Consider the following 22699-nt stretch of genomic DNA (forward strand, 5'->3'; position numbering starts at 1 on the left):
CAGGGACGGCTGGCACTGTGTATAGCTCATTCACCTCAGCTATGCCCACACCCACTATATTCTTTTCTCAAAATCTGTTCTTTGTTGAAGATGTCTGGGCCAAGAGCCCCTTCCTCATCTAGGAATGAAAGCCAGATTCATGCCCTAGGACTTGTGCCTCACCCTCATGCACTGCATCCTAGCTGCTCACTTTTGAACCTCCCCAAGTCCAAGCCTCTGTTGCCCTCCAGTCTGTTTTGGGGTGGCTCTGTACCCTGCTATGGCAGAGGGTAGAGGAGGGGCCAGGGTAGAACCCTTGAAAAGAAAGGACAGAAAACACAAAGCACAAAGGTTAGGGGGTGGGATGAACAGTAACCCCACTCCCGCCTTGCCTTCTGGCACTGCCCCCTGCCCTCCCCCTCTACCCTCCAGCCCTCTTCCCCATCCTCCCCAGCTAGTGGCAGAGGGTGAAGTGAAAGGGAGTCTGTCCACCAGCAGCTCCAAAAGTCAGCAGCCGTGGGGGAAGGCCCATACTATCCGGGGTTAGATGAAACCAAGCACTCTGTTATCCGGCATTCCCTTCCAGAGGGTTCCATTACCTGAGCACAGCTCCCAACTTAATGACCAGAACCCTGAGGTACTCTAAGATCCCAAAGTGCCTTGTGACTTATCAAAGATGATGGCACTAGCTTCAGCCTCGTTTTAGCATTAAATACATGTTTCTGTTTCCAAAACCTTTGGAGGTAGGGAATCCTATTAAGCATTCCAAAGGTAGCTGAATTTTCAGACACACACACACACACACACACACACCCCAAAACTGATACCTGTGGGAGAAGATGTGACCTCTAAAGTATGATCATAACTCAAACATTTTGTCCTTTGAGGGATATCCTCTTGCATACCCTCTCTGGTGGCAGGGAGAGCATCTTGTGAGCTATAAAGCTCAGAGCCAACAGGAGTGATCTTGATAACATGATTATCTTTTGATGGTGGCTCTGATTTCTGGAAATAGTGAAGGCCATTTGAAGCCACGTGTGTTGGGTCAAGTTCATGTGCAGCTCGGCAGAGCCATGTCTGTTTTGGAGTTGAGTTCCTTGTCTCTAGGTCTCAGGCTTCGTAGGAAAGTTGTGAGTCTGCAGTGTTGTCGAGCTCTTTCTCCAAAGGATTTCCCAAAGAGGAAGTCAGAATGTTTCAAGAAATAATTCCCTGCTGGGGGATAGTGCCCAGCCTCCCCAGGGTCAGCTTTGAAAAGAGGCAGCACTCCTTGCTGTACTTTGAAAATGGTGTTTTTGTACTTTATAGTCACGCCCTGCATATAGAGATGGCTTCCAATTATTAATCTTTTTATTTTATTAAACGGTCACTGGCACACAGTGCAGAGTATGTGCCAGGCAGTGATCTAAGCACTTTACAAAATTAACTCATTTAATCCTCATAATAGCCTAGGAGGTCGATCCCAGTATTATCTGCATTTAATGGATTAATCAGAATGTTTAATTTACAAAAACATAAAAACACCCGCCAATGCCGAATAACTGAGGTCTTGTTTTTTGATGGGAGTTTTAGAGCATTTTAGTCTGCATAGTGATGTATTTACTGTCCTTTCTGCTTGGCCCCTCCTCTCTCCAAGAGGAAGGGAGTTGTCTGTGAGCCAGACTTCCCCTCCTTCTCCATTCCCACCTCGGTGGGGGATGGTGTGTGTGTGGGGGTCACTCCAGAGTTGGTTGGGGTGGCCTACTCTCTCTCTCCAGAGACACCACCCTCTCCGTCCCACAAATCCAAGCATCCCAAAGCAGCTCTGGAGATTCAGCAAGTGGAGTAAGAGCTACAGTGAGAAGGCAGGTGCTCAGAATCATGACCTTGAGGTAGTGGGGGAGTCCTAGGCTTCAGACTCACAGATGGGGCAGGCACGGGCATTGGTGAGCACTGGCCATGGGGATTTGAGTGTCAACAACTCACACCTCAACAGGAGCCAAGCTGTGTCAAAGAGTGGCCAGGTTTGGGGACTGTGGAAAATGGGAGACACACTCCTCCCATCCTCAGCTCAGCTAACTGTTGCCACAATCTTCCAATTTTTCTGTGAAATCATCCAATTTTTAATTATTGGCATCAAATTTTAAAAAACAATTTTTTAAAAGAAAAAAATCACTGTGAGCCAAACAAAACTGGTTTGAGGGCAGAGACTTGAACTCAGTTTGCAACCTCTGTGAGCCTGAGGACTCCCCACCCCCTTCAGTCCAAGGCTGCAGCACTTTAAGGGGGGGTGGTGTTCTTTCTAGGAACTCAAATCAGGTGGGCTTCTTAGAGGAGGAGGCTCATGGCCAGTGGCGCTGTGTGGTGTGTGTTGTGTGTACATGTCGGTGACCTCATGGTTTGTGTGCCTGAATGTGTTTGTGGGCCAGTGGACTTGTTTGTGGTAAGTAAGGTCCCCCTCAGTACTTTTTCTGATGGCGCAGGACCCTGGGTCAGTGAAAAACGCTCTAGTGAATTCTCAGTGATGAATAGACATCCCCACGCATTCGAGGCAGCTTGTGTCACAGCAATAACCACTCAACACTCACCCCAACCACTAGCATCCTGAACCCATCAATCTCCCTCCGGGTTTCCAGTTTTGGGGAAAATGGGCTGAGCCTTGCCCACCATGAGGGGGAATGATGGCACCTCTGAGCCATGCTGGTATGTTAACTTTTGCTTCCCTAGCCAAGAGGGGTGGGCAGACCCCTTCGATCCCAGGAAAAGTTAGGGGCCCTTTCTGTAGAGGGTCCCAGGACTCTCCTTTTCTCTCCTCTGCCCTGCCTCGGTCCCTTTTTCTGGGGAGGGGTGGTGCTGTCTGTTCAGGCAGTGGTGGAGGGAGCTTGGGCCACTGGATGGCAGAGGAGCTGCAGCAAATGTGTCTATATGGAGTGGCCGGGGGAGACTGTGTGGGCCCCTGGCTGTGGCAGAACCGAATATCCTCTGCCGTCTTTGGGTTGATTTGGTACCTGAGGATGGACGCATAGACCCTAAGGAGGGCCTGCCCATCACCCCACCTACCCCAAACTCCACTGAGGTTCCAGCCCAAGGGCAGGACTCAGCCCACCCCCATAGGCAGTCCTTGGTAACAAGGAGTGTGGCAAATCATTCTCCTTAAGTTGGGGGGCATGTCCCCAAAGTTGGCATTATTCTCATTAAGGACAGAGGTGTCCCCTGGGACTTGTGGGTCAGCCTCCGAAAATTTTAAAGCATCCTTCTCCCTAAGGGAGAGGCTCCCAGCCTGAGGACCACATCCCTCAAATATCCCCAATGGTTCCCCATACCACCCAATGGGCTTCCCAGCTCAGGACACCCCGGAGCCTGAGTGGACCCCTTCCCCCAAGGAGAGTTGAGAAACAGTGGGGGGGAGGGGCAATGAAGCCCAAGGACTCTGGGAACCCCCCTAGACCGCGCCTTCCACTTGGCTCCGCCGCCCACAGTCCCACCACTTACCCTCCCTTCTACCTGCACAGGCTTTGCGGGTGCGGGGGTGGTGAGGTGGGGTTCACCTTGCCACAACTAACTGGCCCTCACACGCACACGCACATGCACACGCACGCCCCATCGCTGCGCGCCCATTTCATCCACTCTCGGGACAGCAAACTAGCAGCCCCCGGCCGGGAGAGCACCGGGGTCGCGCTTCCGGGCACCTCCCGCAGGTCTAGAACTCCACTGCCGCAGGACCCCGCGCCGCTCCCGCCCCGCTCCCGCCCCGGGGCCCGCCCCCCACGCCGGCACCCGCGGCCCGCGCGCCTCGAATGTACGGTCCGTCTTTTTCACTAGCTGCTACGCGCGCGACCGGGGTACCGGCCGGCCCCGGGCCCCGCCCCCAGCCGGCGGCCCCGCCCCCGCCCCGCCCCCGCGCGCCCCCGCGGACCTGAGCCCCACCCCTCGCGGAGCTGCCTGCTGCTAAAGTACCCCCGCCCCCGGGGAGCCCTCCCTGCCGCCCCGCACTCGCGCCCCCTCGGTTTGCTTTCCCCCGCCGGCTCGCGGCCGCCGGCCCCCGGCCCCGGGGCGGGGGGGGCTCGCCCCTCAGTGCTTCCAGGGCTGGGGTGCAGACGAGGGGCTGGGAGGGGGAGCTGGGTTCTCACGGCTCCAAGGGCCCCCGTCGCCCCACCCCCGATCCCTGTTACCTCGCCGCCCACAGCCTCCCCTGCCCCTCAAAATTGGCCTTGCAATTGGATGCCAAAGAGCCCAGAGTTGAGGGGGGAGCCAAGCTTTGAGCCTCGGTCTCTCAGAGCCACCCGACACCCCCTTTTTGCCCGCGCCTCCACGCCCGTGTCTCCTGTGCCCCACCCCGCTCCACGACTGAGGGCCCTGGGGGGTCTCACACATGCCCCCACTTCCAGCTGTTCTCCCTCCCCACCCCGAAAATAAATCTCAGGGACCAACATCTGCTTCCTTTGCACTTGCTCCGTCGACCCCCCTCCCCCATTGGAGAGGCTTCCGCGGGGGAGCAGACGGGGTGGGGGGCCCTTACGTTTGACAGTATTTAGCAAGGAGAGGGTGGCCCCTGCCCCCTGAGAGTGGGACTGGTGGGAGGGGGAAGCTCAGCCCCGGGCCCAGCTGAGCCCCTTCCTTCCCGGGACCCGAGGATCCCCTCCCGGCGTCGGGAGACGCTTCCTAATCGCGGTGGGGAGAGGAGCGAGGGATGGGAAGGGGGTTGGGGAGAGGACCCTTCCGGAAGTCCCGAATTCCAGCCAGTTTATTCCTAAGCCTCCCCCTCCCATTATACCCCCCCCTTTTGTACTGCAATAATACTGTATTATAAGCTTGCACTATTCCCCGACCCGGCCAGCATAAGCATGCACGAAAACTCAAAACCACACACACACACAGGAAGATGGGACGCTTTTTTTTCCTTTCTCTCTCCGGGGTGCGTCCTCAGTGTACATAGCGGCGTCGGGGGGCTCTGGGCCCGGGTGGAAAAGCATGCACTGAGCCCCCGCCCCTAGACTGCGAGTACTGTACAAATCCAACACTTGAAACCGACACGCACACGCGCGGCGCCGCCACGGGGGTGGGACACGGACACGCACTCACGCGCACAGGGCCGCGCACGGGTGGGGGTGGGGGGCGCCCCGCCGTCACGCGTCGCTGTGCGAGGGATCTTGTGCCTTTTTAAGTCCCTGTATGTTAATGCAGACAATCCGGAGAGCTTGTGTACTACCAAATCCTGATTAAAGACGCCTTCCAGGAACCTGCGCCTCGCCTGCTTTCTTTTCATCATCCTTCCTAACCCACCACTGGATGCAGACCCTAACTCTGGGGTGCCGGGCTGGGCAAAAGGCAGGGCCTAGTTTTGCTGATTCTGGAATGGGGGTGGGGTAGGGAGTGGAATTCCAGGTTAATGGATCCAACCCTACCTTCCCTAAGACAAGGATGAGTGGTGCCTGGGAGGGGAACCCTAGGAGGTTTCCTCCTGGTTAGACTCCAGTAACCCTCACCCTGCTGGCTGCCTCCTTTCACCCAGAAGAAGGTTTTGGAGATGGACCCTGGTCTCTGGGGACCCCCTCCACATTGTCAACTTGCAGGAGGAGGGATGGGAAGTAGGAGGGTGAGCAGTTAGATCTGTTCTCTGTGAATCAGTTGATGGAAGCCAATTCTGTGTGTGTGTGTGTGTGTGTGTGTGTGTGTGTGTGTGTGTAAGGAAGCCAGAGAGCCCTGTGAAAGGACCTGGGAGCCTTTCCCTGCCCCTCTGCTCTGATGGGGGATCTCAGATAGCTCTGGCCTGGGGGATAGTGGTCTGTCCAGGGGGATCAGTGAGAGAGTGGATTGTACAAAGCCTGGGGGTGGGGATGGGTGGGGAGAGAATATGGGTTGAGGTCCATGAGAGGAGTGGGACAGGAAGGAGAGGATTACAGAGACTTTGGGTCCTGTAGAGAGAGAAGGTGTAAGAGGGGAGGAGGCTCTCCCTCCTTCTCTGTGTCCCGGACCCTAGTCCATGGGGCCACACTTCACTCCTTGGAGCCTAGAGCAAGTATGGGGGCCGCTAGAGGGCAAGCTATGGATGCATTTCTTTTTTTTTTTTTTAATTTTTTATTTATTTATGATAGTCATACAGAGAGAGAGAGAGAGGCAGAGACACAGGCAGAGGGAGAAGCAGGCTCCATGCACCAGGAGCCTGATGTGGGATTCGATCCCGGGTCTCCAGGATCGCGCCCTGGGCCAAAGGCAGGCGCCAAACCGCTGCGCCACCCAGGGATCCCTATGGATGCATTTCTTCACACACACACACACACACACACACACACCCAGGAGCATTCAGAATGTCCCCATACTGTCAGCTCCTAGCCCTGGGACAGGCAAGGATGGGCTGGGGACACAGATCTGAGAGTCAAGAGTGCGAAGATATGTATAGATGTAGGGTAGGCAACCACTTCAGGTCATCTTACCCCTTCCACCCAGATGAATGTCCACAGCCAGTGTGCTCAGGCAGGTGGCACTTTGGGGGGTGGGGTGGAGGAGCCAAGGGAGGGCTCCTGGCTTGGCAGATATGGTTTGAGAGCAGAGACCCAGACAGATAGACAAGTGAGAAACTGGGAAAGGCGGTGGTAGGCAGAGGGGGCTGCACTGCTTCCTTCTCATATCCAGTTTTCAGGGGGGGCAATTATGGCAATCGGGTTCCCCTGAGGAGGAGGAGAGGTGGGAAGTGTGCCTGGGGTGGCTGCTAAGGGAGGGGGGGCACTGCTGTGAGAGGATTGCTGGGGAGCTAGAAGGTGTCACGGCCCAGCCTCTGGCTTTGATCACTCAGCAGCCCCCCTTCTCTGGCCTTGGGACTGTGCGCTGAAGTGCAGTGTGCAGGGTCTGGGCTTGGCCAGGGTCCAAGCAGGAGAGCTGCTCTCTGTACTCTGTCTGGAGAGTGGGGTAACCTGTCCCTGGTGTCCCATGTTGCTGGTATCAGACAAGTCAAGGCTGAAGAGAGCCCAGTTTTGATGACAGGGAGGGATCAGAGGCTGCTCCATCCACCTCCTTCCACTTTTCCTGTTCACTGGAGTAAACATGGACTTGGCAGGGCTCTGAAGCCTTTGGGTCTGGCTCAGTGGAGACCAGGGGAGGATGAGGGCTTTCATTCTCTCTGAGGGTCTCAGCTCCAGTGGCCTGCCTCCCCTCCTCCATGATTCACCCTTACCACATCCGCGTTTCATGAAACTCCATCAGAATCACCAGGGAGCTTTAAAACAGAGAGATGTGGCTGGGCCAGCTGGACAGGGGGGAGACATGACCTACAGAATCTGGGAGGGGGTGAGTAGGACTCAGGGTTCTGTAGGTTTAAAAAACACCCCCAGATAAAACTGTGCCAAGCCAACTGGAGAACCACAATAAGCAAATTAGAATCATAAAGGGTCGCTTGTCTTGGGAAGGGAGTAGGAAGGTGTGAGATCCCCAGGCCCTGATTTTCCCTTGTTGACACCCAGTACACTTGTTGCCCTCTGAGCTGAAATGGGAGAGTGTCACTGCTGTCCTCCTCCCATGGGGTCTGCAAGCCTACAGGGCCAAGCATGCAGAGGCGGCCTAAGGTCTAATATCACTGGTGGAATGAACAAGCACAGGACGGCATGGGCAAATGGATGAATATTCACTGAGCTCAGGCATTCAGGAGAGGCTGGAAGAGTGTGAAGGACTTGCCATTCTCTGAGGAGGGAGAAACTTGAGCCCAGGCCTGCCCTCCCCAGCAAGAAGCCAGATGGGGAGTGGTGGAGGTATTCTGAAATGGAAAACCCAGCATGAAAAAAAAAAACAAACCAGCATGTCCAGATGCCCATGGGCTGGTCAGTGATCCTTGGGGCAAAGCTGTCCCCACTCTGAGGTTCGTGGCTCTTCCTGCTATAGGGCAGAGGGTCTCAGCTTTCCCTGCATGGGAGGGTGGGAGGCCAGTGAGGTGATGGAAAGAGTTTGGGGCTCTGGGCCACCTGGTCGATATGCTTTGTGAAGTGGGTGTGCCGGTGCCCCTCTCCAGGCCTGTTTCCTAATCTGACATTGTCACTGATGCCTGATTTCAGTTCTCAGTGTCCGTCCCTCCCACGTAACAGAAGGTGAGAGCAGGATGCCTGGGTGGCTCAGCGGTTGATTGTCTGCCTTCAGATCCCGGGGTCCTGGGATAGAGTCCTACACTGGGTTCCCTGGGGGGAGCCTGCTTCTCCCTCTGCCTATGTCTCTGCCTTTCTCGAATAAATAAATAAAGTCTTAAAAGAAAAAAAAACAAAACAAAACAAAAAAAGAAACAAAACACAACAGAAGGGAGGGCTTTGAGATGGAAGGAGAGAGGGTTCCAGATATGATCATCTAACATGGACACTGTGAGTGGAGGGTCTGTCCTATCGATGGGGCTTTTCTTTTCTTTTTTTTTTTTTTTAAGATTTATTTATTTATTTATGATAGACATAGAGAGAAAGAGAGGCAGAGACGACACAGGAGGAGGGAGAAGCAGGCTCCATGCTGGGAGCCCAATGTGGGACTCGATCCTGGGCCTCCAGGATCACGCCCTGGGCCGAAGGCAGGCGCTAAACCGCTGAGCCACCCAGGGATCCCCTTTTCTTTTCTTTTCTTTTCTTTTCTTTTCTTTTCTTTTCTTTTCTTTTCTTTTCTTTTCTTTTCTTTTCTTTTCTTTTCTTTCTTTTCTTTTTTCTTTTCTTTTCTTTTCTCTTTTCTTTTCTTTTCTTTTTTCTTCTTTTTTTTCTTTTCTTTTCTTCTTTTTTTCTTTTTTAAAGATTCTATTTATTTATTCACGAGAGACACACACACACACACACACACAGAGGCAGAGACACAGGCAGAGGGAGAAGAGGTTCCATGCAGGGAGCCTGAGGTAGGACTGGATCCCGGGCCTCCAGGATCATGCTCTGGGCTGAAGGTGGCGCTAAACTGCTGAGCCACCCAGGCTGCCCGGATGGGGCTTTTCTAAAGAGATCCAGGGCCTGGCCAGAGGAAAAGGAAGTTCTGCTAGGGATGCTTAAAGTGTTAGAGATAGGCCAGGGCAAATAGGCAGAGGTGCTGCTGGGTGGGATGCATCTGGTGATGGGTGAACGAGTTCTGAGCTGGACAGGAGGGGGACATGATCAGAGCTCTGTGTCTGTCTGTAGGGTCCCCAGCATCTATGCCATGGGCGCACCTCGGGATCTCACAGCACCCCCTCCACCTCTGCCCAGTCATCTTTCGCCTTACTGTTGGTAACTAAGCACGGCAGAGGGCCCCAGCACAAGGCCTGGCACAGAACCAGGGCTTAATGTTTGCTGAATGAATGAATCCATGAAGAATGAGAATGGTGAGAAAAAGAAAACAATTGCTGGGGACTTCTGGCCTAGATGTGAAGAAGACAATGTTCTAAGAAGTCCCCTGCCTGGCTCAGAGAGGGTGGGCAAAGGTCCTGTCTGGGGTCTCATGCTATCCCATCTTGCACCCCCCCTTATCACGTCCTCATGGATGGTCTGATCATGAGAAAGGTTATGGCAGTTGAGGAGGGGAGAAGTCACAGCCTTGGGCAGATCCTCAGCATTGGGGATTCCTGCCTTCGCCTCTACCAGCCTTTGGGCTATTTTGCACAGGCACCTCAGCTGGGAGAGCCCTTTATCTTCTTGCCACCCTATCTCCCATAGGTGTGGCACCCAGGCATAGCTGGGGTTGGAGGGAGGCAGTGATGTCCAAACCAGAGGAGCAGGGAAGGTGGCAGGAGGCGGGGGTGGGAGGGAGCTGATGTGTATTGAGCAACTGCTCTATGCTAGACCCATTGCTTATGTGACCTCATTTATGATCACAACCTCTGTGGAGTATGCATTATCCCAATTTCATTTCCTTTTTGGTCAAATGTAGGTTTTTTTAATTTTTAATTTTTTTAAAATATTTTATTTATTCGAGAGAGAGAGAGAGAGGGGCAGAGACACAGGCAGAGGGAGAAACAGGCTCCATGCAGGGAACCCGATGCAGGACTCAATCCCAGGACTCCAGGATCATGCCCTGGGCCAAAGGTAGGCCCCAAACCACTGAGCCACCCAGGCATCCCATTTTTTTTTAATTTAAATGCAATTAATTAACACATTGTGTATTATTAGTTTTAGAGGTACAGTTCAGCAATTCATCAGTTGTATATAACATCCAATGCTCGTCCCATCACGTGCCAGTGTCCATCACCCAGTTATCCCATCCCCCACTATATTCCCTCAGTTTGTTTCCTAGAGTTTTTTTTTTTTTTTTAAGATTTTATTTCTTTATTCCTGAGAGACACAGAGAGAAGCAGAGACAAAGACAGAGGGAGAAGCAGGTTCCCCACAGGGAGCCCAATGTGGGACTAGATCCCCGACCCAGATCATACCCTGAGCCAAAAACAGATGCCCAACCGCTGAGCCACCCAGGTGTCCCTTGTTTCCTAGAGTTAAGAGTCTCTCATGGTTTGTCTCCCTTTCTGATTTTGTCTTATTTTCTTTTTCCTTCCCTTCCTCTATGATCCTCTGTGTTGTTTCTTAAATTCCACATAAGAGATCATATGATTATTGCCTTTCTCTGATTTATTTCACTCAGCATGGTATCCTCTAGTTCCAACTGAATCGTTACTTCCTAATAGAGAGATTGCACACTTTGTGAAAACAAGGACCATATCTGTCTTAGTAAATACATGATCCACAGATTCACAGCCTCCCCCACGGTGGCCAGGACAATAGACATTCCAGGACTTCTTCAGGAAGGGAAGGAAGAAAGAAAGAAGAAAGAAGAAAAAAAGAAGAAAGAAGAAAAGAAGAAAGAAAGAAAGAAAGAAAGAAAGAAAGAAAGAGAGAGAGAGAAAGAAAGAAAGAAAGAAAGAAAGAAAGAAAGAAAGAAAGAAAAGGAAGGAAGGAAGGAAGGAAGAAAGAAAGAAAGAAAGAAAGAAAGAAAGAAAGAAAGAAAGAAAAAGAAGGAGGAAGGGAGGGAGAGAGGGAGGGAGGGAGGGAGGAAGGAAGGAAGGAAGGAAGATCCTCAAGGGGCTCAGTGAAGTGTCTCTAAGGGACAGATGTGGGGGAACAAGTAGAAAGGAGGGTGATGACACCTGCTTGGCAGATGAACAGGAAGGTTTTTTTGGAAGGTTGGTTGAGGGATCCCTGGGTGGCTCAGTGGTTTAGCGTCTGCCTTTGGCCCCGGGCCTGATCCTGGAGTCCCGGGATCGAGTCCCACATCGGGCTCCCTCCATGGAGTCTGCTTCTCCCTCTGCCTGTGTCTCTGCCTATGTCTCTGCCTCTCTTTCTCTGTGTCTCTCATGAATAAATAAATAAAATCTTAAAAAAAAAAAAAAAAAGGAAGGCTGGTTAGACAGGAAGGAGCTCAGTCTTAGAGGAAGGATAGGTATGTGTTATGTGAGTAGAGTGAATGACAGGGACCCCAGGCGGAGGAAACTGCCAGAGGGAAAGACAGGAGTGGGAGAAGCATAATACATTTAGGGAACTACTGGTGGTAGCATCAGCATGGCTAGAGCACAAGGCAGGGATCCAAGGGAGTTGTTAGAAGTGAGGTTAGAGGAGGTAGGAGCCAGCCCATGGGGGAGGGGCAGCGTTGTTATGTGCCAAGCCAAGAACTGGAACTGTCCCCTGAGGACTGTGGGGCTACTCTGGGTTTCTGTATGTTTGAAGCAGAGATAGGATCAGATTTAAGTTTCAGGAAGATCACTCTAGCAGCTGTAGGGAGGAGAGATGGGCAGAGCTGGCAAAAGAACACAGGCCAATGGCTGGGGAACCCCCAGGCAGGTTAGGGCTGTGCCCCTGGGGCTGAGGCAGCTGACACAGATGTTTAGGAAGAATACTTGGCAGGACTCCCTGCAAGTCTAGATGGCACCTGAAAGTGTTGGAGGTGTCAGATCTCTGGGCTGGATGGGCTGTGTTTTGGAAGATAAGGCCCAGCATGTTCAAAAAGGCCAACAAAGCACTGGCCACCTTCACCACCATCCCCACCTGAAACAAAAACGTGTTAGCGCTGATGGGGCCTGGTGCACTAGGGGTGCCTGGAGATGTGCACGTATTTGCGTGTGCACTCGCACGTGTGTGTGCATGAGTGTGTTCACTAGGGCAGAGCTAGACAAGATGCGAGCACTGAGTTCCTGAACACAGTGGGCAGGCCTTTCTAGTCTGGAAGGAAGGAGGCTAAGGGGAGATGTGGCAGGAGTCTAGATAACCAAGAACAGGCCATCATATTGCCAAGGGCTCTGCCCAAAGCTTCAAAAGGGAAAACTTACTCAGTGGAAAGAAACTGCCCTTCATAAGCTAGCTGTGAGTTCCTGGAGGAAGTGTGGACTCAAAACACACCTGTAGAGGGCTGGACAGTTCCTGACTGACAGGCCAGGACAGGGGAGGAGGGAAGGGGGTGCTGGGGCTCCAGGGGCCCAGCCTGCATGTTGGGGTGCAGAGGACAGGTGAACTCTGCTCTGGTCCTACACAGGCCCTGACGGCCCTGGTGGCCAACTCCCTGGCTGCAGAGAAACTGTGTTCTATGAGGAGGCAATGAGGGCTGACCCAGACACCTGCTGCTTCTTCCTGGACCTGGTTTCCTCCTCTGTCAAAGGGAGAGTTGATCTACATAGTGTCTATGATGTCTTACAGCTGTCATTGTCTACTACTGACTGGACTAGACCTGGTTCTGGGTTTTGGAGGAAAAGAGATGAATGAGGGAGATGGGAGACAGGAGACAGAGAGACTGCCAGGATCAGGGCCAGGGGCCTCACGGGAATAGGAGCATGCACACAATCCTTCATGAGAGATGAGCACTCACTAGGTGCCGGGGACCATTCTAGGCCTTGGGGGATAGAGCAATGAACAGAACAGATCCAATGTCCCTCCTCATGGAGCACGCACTGTGGTGCACACGCCTAGGCAAGTGGGCCTCCCAGCTTGTGGGTGAAGTCCAGGGCTCCTTGGGCCCAGCTAGGCAGGTGACCTCAGAGAGTCCCTGTGTGTGCCCTTTGCAGGTGTTCTCTGTGGCGCCTCCGTTCGAGGTCAATGGTCTCCCACGAGCTGTGCCTCTGAGCCTGCCCTACCAGGACTTCAAGAAAGACCTCTCTGATTACCGAGAACGGGCTCGGTTGCTCAACAGGGTCCGGAGGGTGGGCTTCTCCCACGTGCTGCTCACCACCCCCCAGGTCCCACTGGCTCCTGTTCAGCCTCAAGCTAACGGGAAGGAGGAAGAAGAAGAGGAGGAGGAAGAAGAGGAGGAGGAAGAGGAGGAGGAGGAAGAGGAAGAGGAAGAAGAGGAGGAGGAGGAGGAAGAGGAAGAAGAGGAGGAGGAGGAGGAGGAGGAGGAGGAGGAGGAGGAAGAAGAGGAGGAGGCAGTGGCTCTAGGGGAGGTGCTGGGGCCTCGCAGTGGCTCCAGCAGTGATGGGAGTGAAAGGAGCACTGATCGGAGCCAAGAGGGTGCCCCATCCACACTCTTGGCAGATGACCAGAAGGAGTCCAGGGGCCGGGCCTCCATGGCCGACGGGGACCTGGAGCCTGAGGAGGGCTCCAAAACGCTGGTGCTGGTCTCCCCTGGCGACATGAAGAAGTCGCCCGTCACTGCCGACCTGGCCCCTGACCCTGACCTGGGCACTCTGGCTGTCCTTACTCCTCAGCAAGAGCGGCCCCAGCCCACTGGCAGCCAGCTGGATGTGTCTGAGCCAGGCACCCTGTCCTCTGTCCTCAAGTCTGAGCCCAAGCCCCCTGGGCCTGGGACAGGGCCAGGGGCTGGGGCAGTGACCACAGGGGCAGGAGGAGTGGCAGTCACCTCCTCACCCTTCACCAAAGTTGAGAGGACCTTTGTGCACATTGCAGAGAAAACCCACCTCAACGTTATGTCTTCCGGTGGACAAGCCTCCCGGCCCGAGGAGCTGGGTGCTGGGGGTGAGCTGGGTCTGGAGGCACCCTCTGACGGGAAGGCTGTGGAGGAGGGGGCCTCCATGCCCCTGGAGAACGGCATCGCCCCATCAGGGCTGGAGAGCTGTGCTCTGTCTGCCCCTCCAGGGGACACCCCCTCGGAGGTGGCCACAGACTCACTGCCCAATGGCCCAGCCCTTGCCAACGGGCCAGCTCCAGCGTCCCCACTGGAGCCAGGCCCTGAGAAACTGGTCACCATCTCCCCCAGCCGCCATGCCATGCCCGGCTCTCGCCCCAGGAGCCGGATCCCTGTCCTGCTGTCTGAGGAGGACACGGGCTCAGAGCCCTCGGGCTCCCTGTCGGCCAAAGAGCGGTGGGGCAAGAGGGCCCGACCACAGCAGGACCTGGCGCGGCTGGTGATGGAGAAGAGGCAGGGCCGCCTGCTGCTGCGGCTGGCCTCCGGGGCCTCGTCCTCCTCCAGTGAGGAGCAGCGCCGGGCCTCGGAGACGCTCTCAGGCACGGGCTCTGAGGAGGACACGCCTGCCTCAGAGCCCGCGGCCCCCAGGAAAGCGGGGCGGGCAGCCACCACGCGGAGCCGCATTCCCCGCCCCATCAGCATCCGCATGCCCACGCCTGCCGCAGCCCAGCAGTCCCCCGGCAGACCCCACGGCGCTGCCCCCGCATCGGACACAGCCATCACCAGCAGGTGAGAAACTGCTGCCAGCCTGAGGTGGGCACATGGTGACCCCAGAAGGCCTCCACCAGCAGGAGCTTCCCCAGAGCCAAGGTCAGGGCCCCGTGAGGATGCAGGATGGACCCTCAGCTACATCTCCTGTTCACCACCTCCCCAACTAAGTGTCCCTTCTGACTCAGGTCCCAGCCCTGTCCCTGGGCTCAGGTGGGTGGCTACAGTGAACATGTGTAGAGGAGGGGGGGCCAGGGAGGCCAAACTTGGGAAAGGTTCATGGGGGTCCCTGGGGCTCACACATAGCCTCTGGTGTGCCCTGAGGCATTTGAAGCCGGAGGATTGAGACCAGAGTAGTTGGGAGAAAACACTATTCATATCAATGTAAACAGCGGTAGGTTATAGAGTAGAATGTAAAATCCATGTGGACATTGAAAGATGAAATAGAACCGTCGAAGAAAGCCGGCAGCAAGCCCTCAGGTAGCAGCCCGGGAGTGTGTGGCCCTAGAGGTCCTGTCCTGGAGGATGCAGCCCCAGCCCTAGCTTATCCACCTGTGCCGTGTCTCCGCAGCCTCAGCCAGCTCGAGGACGCAGGGCTCCAGGGCTCAGTGCTCAGATTCTGAAAATGTCTCTTCTTTTTTGTTTCTTTGCCCTCCTATTTTCTCTTGCCTTCGGCCCCCTCCCCTCCTCCCGCAGGCTCCAGCTGCAGAAGCCTCCGGGGTCGGCCGCCACCGCTGACCTCCGCCCCAAACAGCCCCCGGGCCGCGGCCCGGGCCCCGGGCGAGCCCCAGCCGGCACCAGGGCCCCCGCCCCGCGCAGTCCGGGCCCGTCCGCCTCCGCCGCGCCCCGCCATCCCAGCGCGTCCCCCCGGAGCCAGTCCCTGTCCCGCAAGGAGAGCTCCTCCCCCTCGCACCAGGCCCGGCCTGCGGGGCCCCCGCCCCGGGGCGCCCCGCAGGCCCGGGCCCAGCCCGATGGCACCCCCTCCCCGGGGGGCCCCAAGAAAGGACCCAGAGGGAAACTCCAGACTCAGCGCGCAGCAACCAAAGGCCGGGCGGGGGTCGCGGAGGGCCGGGCCGGGGCCAGATAATGACGCGCGCGGCTCTCCGCGGGCCCCCCACCCTGACCCCGGCCCCGGCCCCCCACCCGCAGCCGGCCACACTGAAACAGCTCCCAGCACAGCCTTACGCGCCTGACGCGCACCACCCGCGGCCCCAGCTTCCCGCCCGCACCCGCGAGGACGCGCGCCAGCACTTGTCGCGCCCCCTGCCGGCCCGGCCCGAGGGGCACTCGGCGCCGCGGGGGCAGGGCCCGCCTCCCCGTCCTCCGCCCCCTCTCCGTGACCCCTGCCCTCCCCCTGCCGCTCTTCGGGTGGGGCAGACTCACCCTCCGCCCCGGGGAAGGCTCAGCCACTTTTTCACCGAGGACTTCACCAATGGGGACGCTCCCCTCACCCGCCAGGCCTCTGCTGCTCTCCGTGCTCCCCCAGGGACCTCTGCTTACACCACCTGCGGCGCCTTTCCCTCCTCCCGGCCTTCTTCTAGCCCAAGTGCACCCACCCCCTCCCCCTTTGAGAAGGCAGCCTCAGATTTCGGAAGTGGAAGTTCCAGGGGCCCGGGGGCCAACCCCACAATCTCCTGGGAGCCAGTGGTGGTCCAAAAGGCCTCTTCTTAGCTACCAGGCTGGGGGCTGGGATGTGTGTGTGTGTGAGGAGCTGGGACCTAAGGGCCTTTGGTCTACTCAGGTGTGAGGAGGCAAGTCTGACCAGCCCCAAAGTCAGCTCCATCCTGGACACCCCTGTGGGGAGCAGTGGGCAAGTAATTGGGGGGCTGCTCTCCTGCACCCTTAGGGTGCAAAGTCCTCCTCCCCATAAATTTGTGTGGGTCCTCAGTGGGAACCATCGAGTATGTGTGGGCTGCCTTCCTGGGCAGGTGTTTCCCAATGGGAAGTTGGAGGGGGCTTTAAAAAAAGTTTTCAACCCCTCCCTTGGCCTCCTGATCTAGTGCTCAGGACCCCTCACCATCAGGAATTCCTTCTTGCCATCTAACCTCAGTCCTGCCTGCTGCAGTTTCAGCCAACTTCCCTCTCTCTTGAGTTCACTGGAGGTGAAGAATGGCTGGTTTTCATCTTCTCTGCACTGGCCCTTTAGAGATTCAGGGATTCAGTTCTGGCCGGGTCACCCTTTCTGTTCTCCTGGGGTGGGGGGAGTGGGCTGGATCAGACCATCATCTCCCCCAGTGGGCAGAGGCAGCAGAAATAGGCAGACAGCTGGCCCCTGGACTCAAGGCAGAAAGGCCCTGCTAACTTCCAGATTGTGTGCTTGTGTGATGGGTCCAGCCTAAGCCCCCTTCTCCCCCAGCTAACCCTTCAGCCTGTCCCCTCTTGTACTAACCCCAACCCATGCAGCTGAGCTGTCCCTGTAGAGGGTGAGGGCTGTGCTGCTCCATGAATGGATATGGGGCTTCTTCCTGGGCCTGGTTCCTGCATAGCTCATCCCACCTCATCATGAGCCTCAACTGCCTACGTCTGGGCCTCGCAGCACACTGGCTGCAGAAGGGACAGCCAGCTCTGTCTATCCAGGACAGGTCCCCTGCAGGCCTTCTCCATCCTCAGCAGCCTCAGCCTCTGTCCCCTGGCCTGGGCCCTCTGTTCTTCTCTGGGTCACAGAGAGCAAGGCAACCAGGGGAAGAGGAAGAAAGGCCCCAACATGTCCCAGTGGTCTGGCAGCATCCAACCACCATTGTTCCGAAGGATGCCCGTGAGGAAGTTGGCCCTGAGAGCAGCCTGGTGGTGCCAGCTGAAGTCCCTCTTGGAGAGTCAGCCGGCGTGGGCAGCTGTTTCCACACCAAGGTGGTGGCTTCTCTGCAAACCAGCCCAGGGGAGGACTCCAGGGTGGACAGCCTTCGAGGTCCATCTCATGCTGACGCAGAAGCTCCCAGAACACTCAGGAAACCTCTCCGGACAGAGCCCTCTTTGTCAACCCGAGACCCTCCCAAGACCTCTACTGCCCTCTGGGTCCAGCAGAGGGGGTGGAAGAGGGTCCACTCCCTCCCACCTAGAGCTTCTCCGAATGACAATCAGCTCATGCCAGGTGGGGACCAGGGCATGACTCCTGGTGCCCAGGTCCTGGGCCTGCTCCTTGCCACCAACCGAACCGTGAATGTAGGGCCCCCAGCTTCACCCCTGCCCCAGGACCAATAACACCCTGGTTTGGTGTTGGGAGGAAAAGGGGGCAGCCTGAGAAAGCCCCAGGCCCATTCCACTCCCAGCTTCACCCAGCACTGGAGCTGGGCAGAGACGCAAAACCCTGTCTGCTCTTGGGATTCCAGACCTCCCTAGGGCTCCCATCTGACCTCAGGCCTCTGCGTCATTGAATGTCACCGAGGTGGGGGAGGCAGGGAAGGGGTAAGTATGGGAGGGGACTAGGCGACTGACTATGCTCCTCTCCCCAGGAAGGATCTAGGGCAGAGGAAAACACACCTCCCAGTGTCCCCAACCCCAGCTGTAGCCTCTTCCCCCTCAAGCACCCATCCCCTCCACCATGTCCTACTGGTTCTGAACCCCTTCCCTATATAGGAGTGTCACACCGCCATAACCACCGCCACCACCACCCCATCCTCCTAGCACTTCCCCATCGAGACAACCTGTGTCACTGGCTCAGATGCAGATCTGCTTACCCCAGAACATGTGCCCCCTCCCAAGCCACACTGTGCACGAAGCAGGTGCAGGAGAAGGGCTGTGCCCCAGGCACATGGGCTCCCCCTTTCCCAGCCCCTCACAGGGGCCTGGCTCAGTCTTCTCAGCTCCGGGGATCAGCCTTGGTGGGTATGGAGTGGGGGGCAGGGAGGTGCCCTCCCCCTCCCCCAGGGAAGCCACTGAAGAATGTTTACATGCCAAACAGAATGTAACACCCTCCCCACCTCTTCCCAGTCACTGCATGGCCTCTGTCCACCCTGCACCTGTCCACTCCCACCCCCAACACCCTGGAAGCCGCTGTCATGATTAGATCGGGTCTTGGAAGGGAAGTAGCCATCACACCATTAAAAAGCCTGTGGACCTTTCGTTCTGTTGGCCTGGACTCTTCTTCCTTTGGGGAAGAGGGCAAAGCCCAGGTCTGGGGGTGGGCAGGGGAGAAGAGTGCAAGTTGGTGGGCAAGTGGGGATTGACTGTCATAGAGGCAGATTGTCTCTACAGAGATGGAAACTGAAGCTTACAGGACGGATACAGGCTCAAACTGGGTGAAGAGGGCTACCCTCTGTCTCCAACAGCAAAGCCTGCATCCTGTCAGCTTCCCAGGCTGTCTCTCCAAGATCCAGGATACTTGAGTCTAGCTTTATGCCGAGGGAGAGAGGAAGGAGTTTCATTGCCCCAAAGTTAACAGACACAAGTGTTTGGTAAATCATAAAGCTAAGCAGCTCACAGGCAAAGAGAAACAATGGTCATTATTCTAGCCACATCTACAGAAATTATAAATGAATGTAGCCTATGACCTACCACCTCTGCTTCTAGAAACATAGCCTATAGATAGATGGCCATGTAAACTTGCCAAATTCCATGTGTTCAAAGTTACTTATTGCAGTATTCTGCACAAAACCCCACAAAACCTCAGCTGCGATCTCACACTCAAAACGTCTGGAAATGAGAGCTTTTTTATTAGATTGGCACAAGTTCTTCTGGTATCAAGACTTAACAATACCATTTAAAGTCATTATTAATTCCACTTATCATTTATGTTTACAATGGCAATATCGATGTTTTTGATAATGGGGTACTGCCTTAGATCCTATTTAGAGTATTTTTTTAAAAGATTTTATTCATTTATTCATGAGAGACATACACAGAGAGAGAGAGGCAGAGACACAGGCAGAGGGAGAAGCAGGCTCCATACAAGAAGCCCGTTGTGGGACTTGATCCCGGATCTCCAGGATCATGCCCTGGGCCTAAGGCAGGTGCTAAACTGCTGAGCCACCCAGGGATCCCTATTAGAGTATTCCATAATATATGGAATGATGTTGGAAAGATATTGGTGTTCGAAGCTGACAGCCAAGAAAGAATTCTTGAGATGTCTTTGGTACAAAAAGGTGGTGGTTTTATTAAAGCACAGGGACAGCACCCGTGGGCAGAAGGAGCTGCACCAGGGTCATGAAGAGTGACCCATTATATACTTTCAAATTGGGAGGGGGTTAGGGAGAGCATAAGTCTCTAAAGAATTTTGGAAGCAAGGTTTCCAGGACCTTGAGGGGGCTAGTTGTTGTTAGGAAAAAGTCATTTATTACCATCTAATAAAATCTGAGTCCTGAGACCCCTTAGATGTATATTGGCAGGTCATATGCTTGGGGGATGATTGCTAACATGTATCTGGGGTGGTAGATATAGAGAAAGTTTCCAAAGGAATTGTTTTATGTTAAAGGAGCCTTATAGGATCCTGGTGCCAAGCTAAGATTGCTTTTGCCCTTAGCAAGGTATTAACATTGAGGCAGTAGGGGAATGTTATTCTGCCTTTTTAAGGACTTGTGAGTGGGCTGTAAGTAGAAGGGAAATTTAATTTTTCTTTTGCTTTTGTTTCTAACATTGTGGAATGTGTACTAAGTATAATTATGTAATTATATATATATGTAATTAAAAAAATTTTTTTAAATCTGAATTCCAAAAGAAATCTAATCCCAATGGTTGGATAAGAGACAGTGGACCTATAAAAGCAAAAGTTCAGGAGCACTGGGCTGCTCAGTCAATAGAACATGCAACTTCTAATCTTGGGGTCTTGAGTTCAGGCCTCGATGTTGGGCATGGAGCCTACTTTTTAAAAAGTTCAGAAGGAATCTAAATGCCCACTAATTGGGGCTGACTAGTACCGTATGGCCCCCCATACAATGGGGACCCTATCAGTGGGTACTGTGAGGCTCCAGGGTGAAGGAGGTATATATACTTTGTATACACTTAAGGACTGGTCTCCAAGACTAAGAATACATAAAAGAGCCATGGATATAATGGGCAGCTATTTAGAAGAGTGAGAGGTCTCTGGTTGCTTCAGAGAGGAAGGCTGAGGGGAAAGGGAGGCTTTCCTTCAGGACACTTGCTGTACCTTTTGCAGTTTGGACCCTTGTCCACCAAGTGCAAAATTTTCACCAAGGCAACACATAAACAATTTCCGTCCCAGGACATGCTCCTGGCTGTGCCTGGGATCAAAGGTAAAAGGGTCATGGCTCTAAGTTCTGCTTTCCCTCTGAGAATACCACAGGTGCAGCTTTGACATCCCAGAGCCTGTGTAACTGTCTTCTGCCCCCATCCTTGCCTCCTGGGATCCCCTTTCTTCTGACTTGCATTTCTGGGGGCTCTAGGTCCTAACTGACCAGACTTCAGTGTGGCCTCCACATGCTTTCACCTTCCTTCTTGTTTAAAAATGTAAAAAAGCAGGGGCGTCTGAGTGGTGCAGTCGATTAAGTGGCTGACTCTTGGTTTCCACTCAGGTCATGATCTCAGGGCCCTGATCCTAGGGTCTCGAGCTCAAGCACCAAGCTGGACTCTGCGCTCAGAGGGGAGTCTGCTTAAGATTCCCTCTCTCCCTCTGCCCCTCCTACCCACCCCACCCCACCCTACATGTGCTCTTTCTCAAATAATTAATTTTTTAAAAAGTCAAAAGCAGATCACATTTACAGTATAAAGGCAAATGTTAACAGCATATAAGAGAAAACAAGAGGGATGCCTGGGTGGCTCAGTGGTTGAGCATCTGCCTTCAGCTCAGTCATGATCCTAGGGTCCCAGGATCAAGTCCCACATTAGGCTCCCTGCAATGGAGCCTGCTTCTCCCTCTGCCTGTGTCTCTGCCTCTCTCTCTCTCTCTCTCTGAATAAATAAATAAATCTTTAAAAAAAAACAAAAAAAAAACAAAGACCTGGGTCAGAGGCAGGGGTCCTGGTCCTCTCTTCCACTGGGCTGCTGAGCCACTGTGTGCCCCCAGAAAGCACTCCCTCCCCACCCCCATTTCCTTAGTTGTTCAAAGTGAGAGCTAGATTAAATTAGTGGTTTTCAAACTTTTTTTTTTTAGGTTAACAAGTCTATTTGCTTAGATATCTGGAGCCCTTGGAAAAAAATTTTGACAATCTCCCAGCTCTGCCAATCCAGAGTATGAAGAAGCAGATCAGAATAAACCTGATATTGCCAGCCTCTGCTGTGCTTTTGTGGCAGAGGCCATGAATGAGAATTCAATGTGAAGGTCAGACAAACCCTGAGTCTTAGGCATTGCAGCTACCTATGGCAGGACCTTGGCAAAACCTCTTTCCCTACTCACCAATCCCCCAAGGGGAAGCTCTGAAAATAGGGGCAGGGGGCCAGCAGGAGGGACTATGTGCGTGGAAAATGGGATAGTGAGGGGTCTGGGATCCCCTAGATTGACCAGTCTGCCCAGTACTGCTCCAGGTGTGTCTCAGGGCAGGGCATAAGCTTCAGGTGGGCACGTAGGGGTATACAGAAGCTTTGTGCCTGAGCAGAAAGAACTCTTCACCTGGTAAGGACCTGGCCCTCAGTCTTGTTTTTTCTCTCTCTTTTTTTTTAAAGATTTATTTGCGATAGAGAGAGCAAGTGAGGGGAGGGGTAGAGGGAGAGAAGCAGACTCCCTGCTGTATGACCCATGAGATCAGGACCTAAGCCAAAATTATCAGTTGGATGCTTAACCAACTGAGCTACCCAGGAGCCCCCGGCCCTCAGCCTTGAATCCTGAGGGCCCAGCCAAGCTGTGGCTTCATTAGGAAAGGCTGACCTAAATCTTAATAAGACAAAGGGCATGCCAGGAAGAGTTGTCTCATGCCCTCCTCTCTCAGAGGGCTCCTCCTCTTAGGGACTCCTGGAGCTTTGTTGATCGAGGGGCTAGGGGAGCACTTCCTGCACACCCAGCTACCCCATCATGGCAACCCAAGGCTACCCCACTTGGTCCCTGAGCACTGTATCTAAGTCCCAGAGCCACAGAGTCATGACCTCTGAATAGATGGCAGCCCTATCCCCAGGCTCTGAGCCAAACAGGCAGGGATCCCTGAAGACCTGATGGCCAGGGAGGGCCCAGTCCTGGCTTAGTTAAGCCTGAGGGCTGGATTCTGACTGCAGGCTCTCTGCTCCTCAGTTAACTGCTCCTACCTCCAGAGTCCAAGGGTCCAAGCAATGGATCGGCTGTGCTGCAATAAGCACTACAGAGGAAACTGACACTGAGAATTGTTGGTGGGTGGGTGGC

The 22699-nt window shown here is 54.4% G+C and overlaps 1 protein-coding gene across 2 annotated transcripts in view; it reads left to right on the forward strand.

The window, feature by feature from the left end:
• Positions 1 to 16034, forward strand: part of TTBK1 (tau tubulin kinase 1) — a 40254-nt gene extending 24220 nt beyond the window's left edge. For both annotated transcript variants that reach the window (XM_072732413.1, XM_072732422.1), the window contains exons 14-15: positions 12917 to 14502; positions 15178 to 16034. In XM_072732413.1, coding sequence (XP_072588514.1) covers positions 12917 to 14502; positions 15178 to 15568 — 1977 coding nt within the window. In that variant the 3' untranslated portion in view covers positions 15569 to 16034. The remainder of the gene's footprint in view (positions 1 to 12916; positions 14503 to 15177) is intronic.
• The last annotated feature ends 6665 nt before the right edge of the window (positions 16035 to 22699 follow it).

The sequence above is a fragment of the Vulpes vulpes genome, chromosome 1, assembly GCF_048418805.1.
Source record: "Vulpes vulpes isolate BD-2025 chromosome 1, VulVul3, whole genome shotgun sequence".
Taxonomy (NCBI): Eukaryota; Metazoa; Chordata; class Mammalia; order Carnivora; family Canidae; genus Vulpes; species Vulpes vulpes.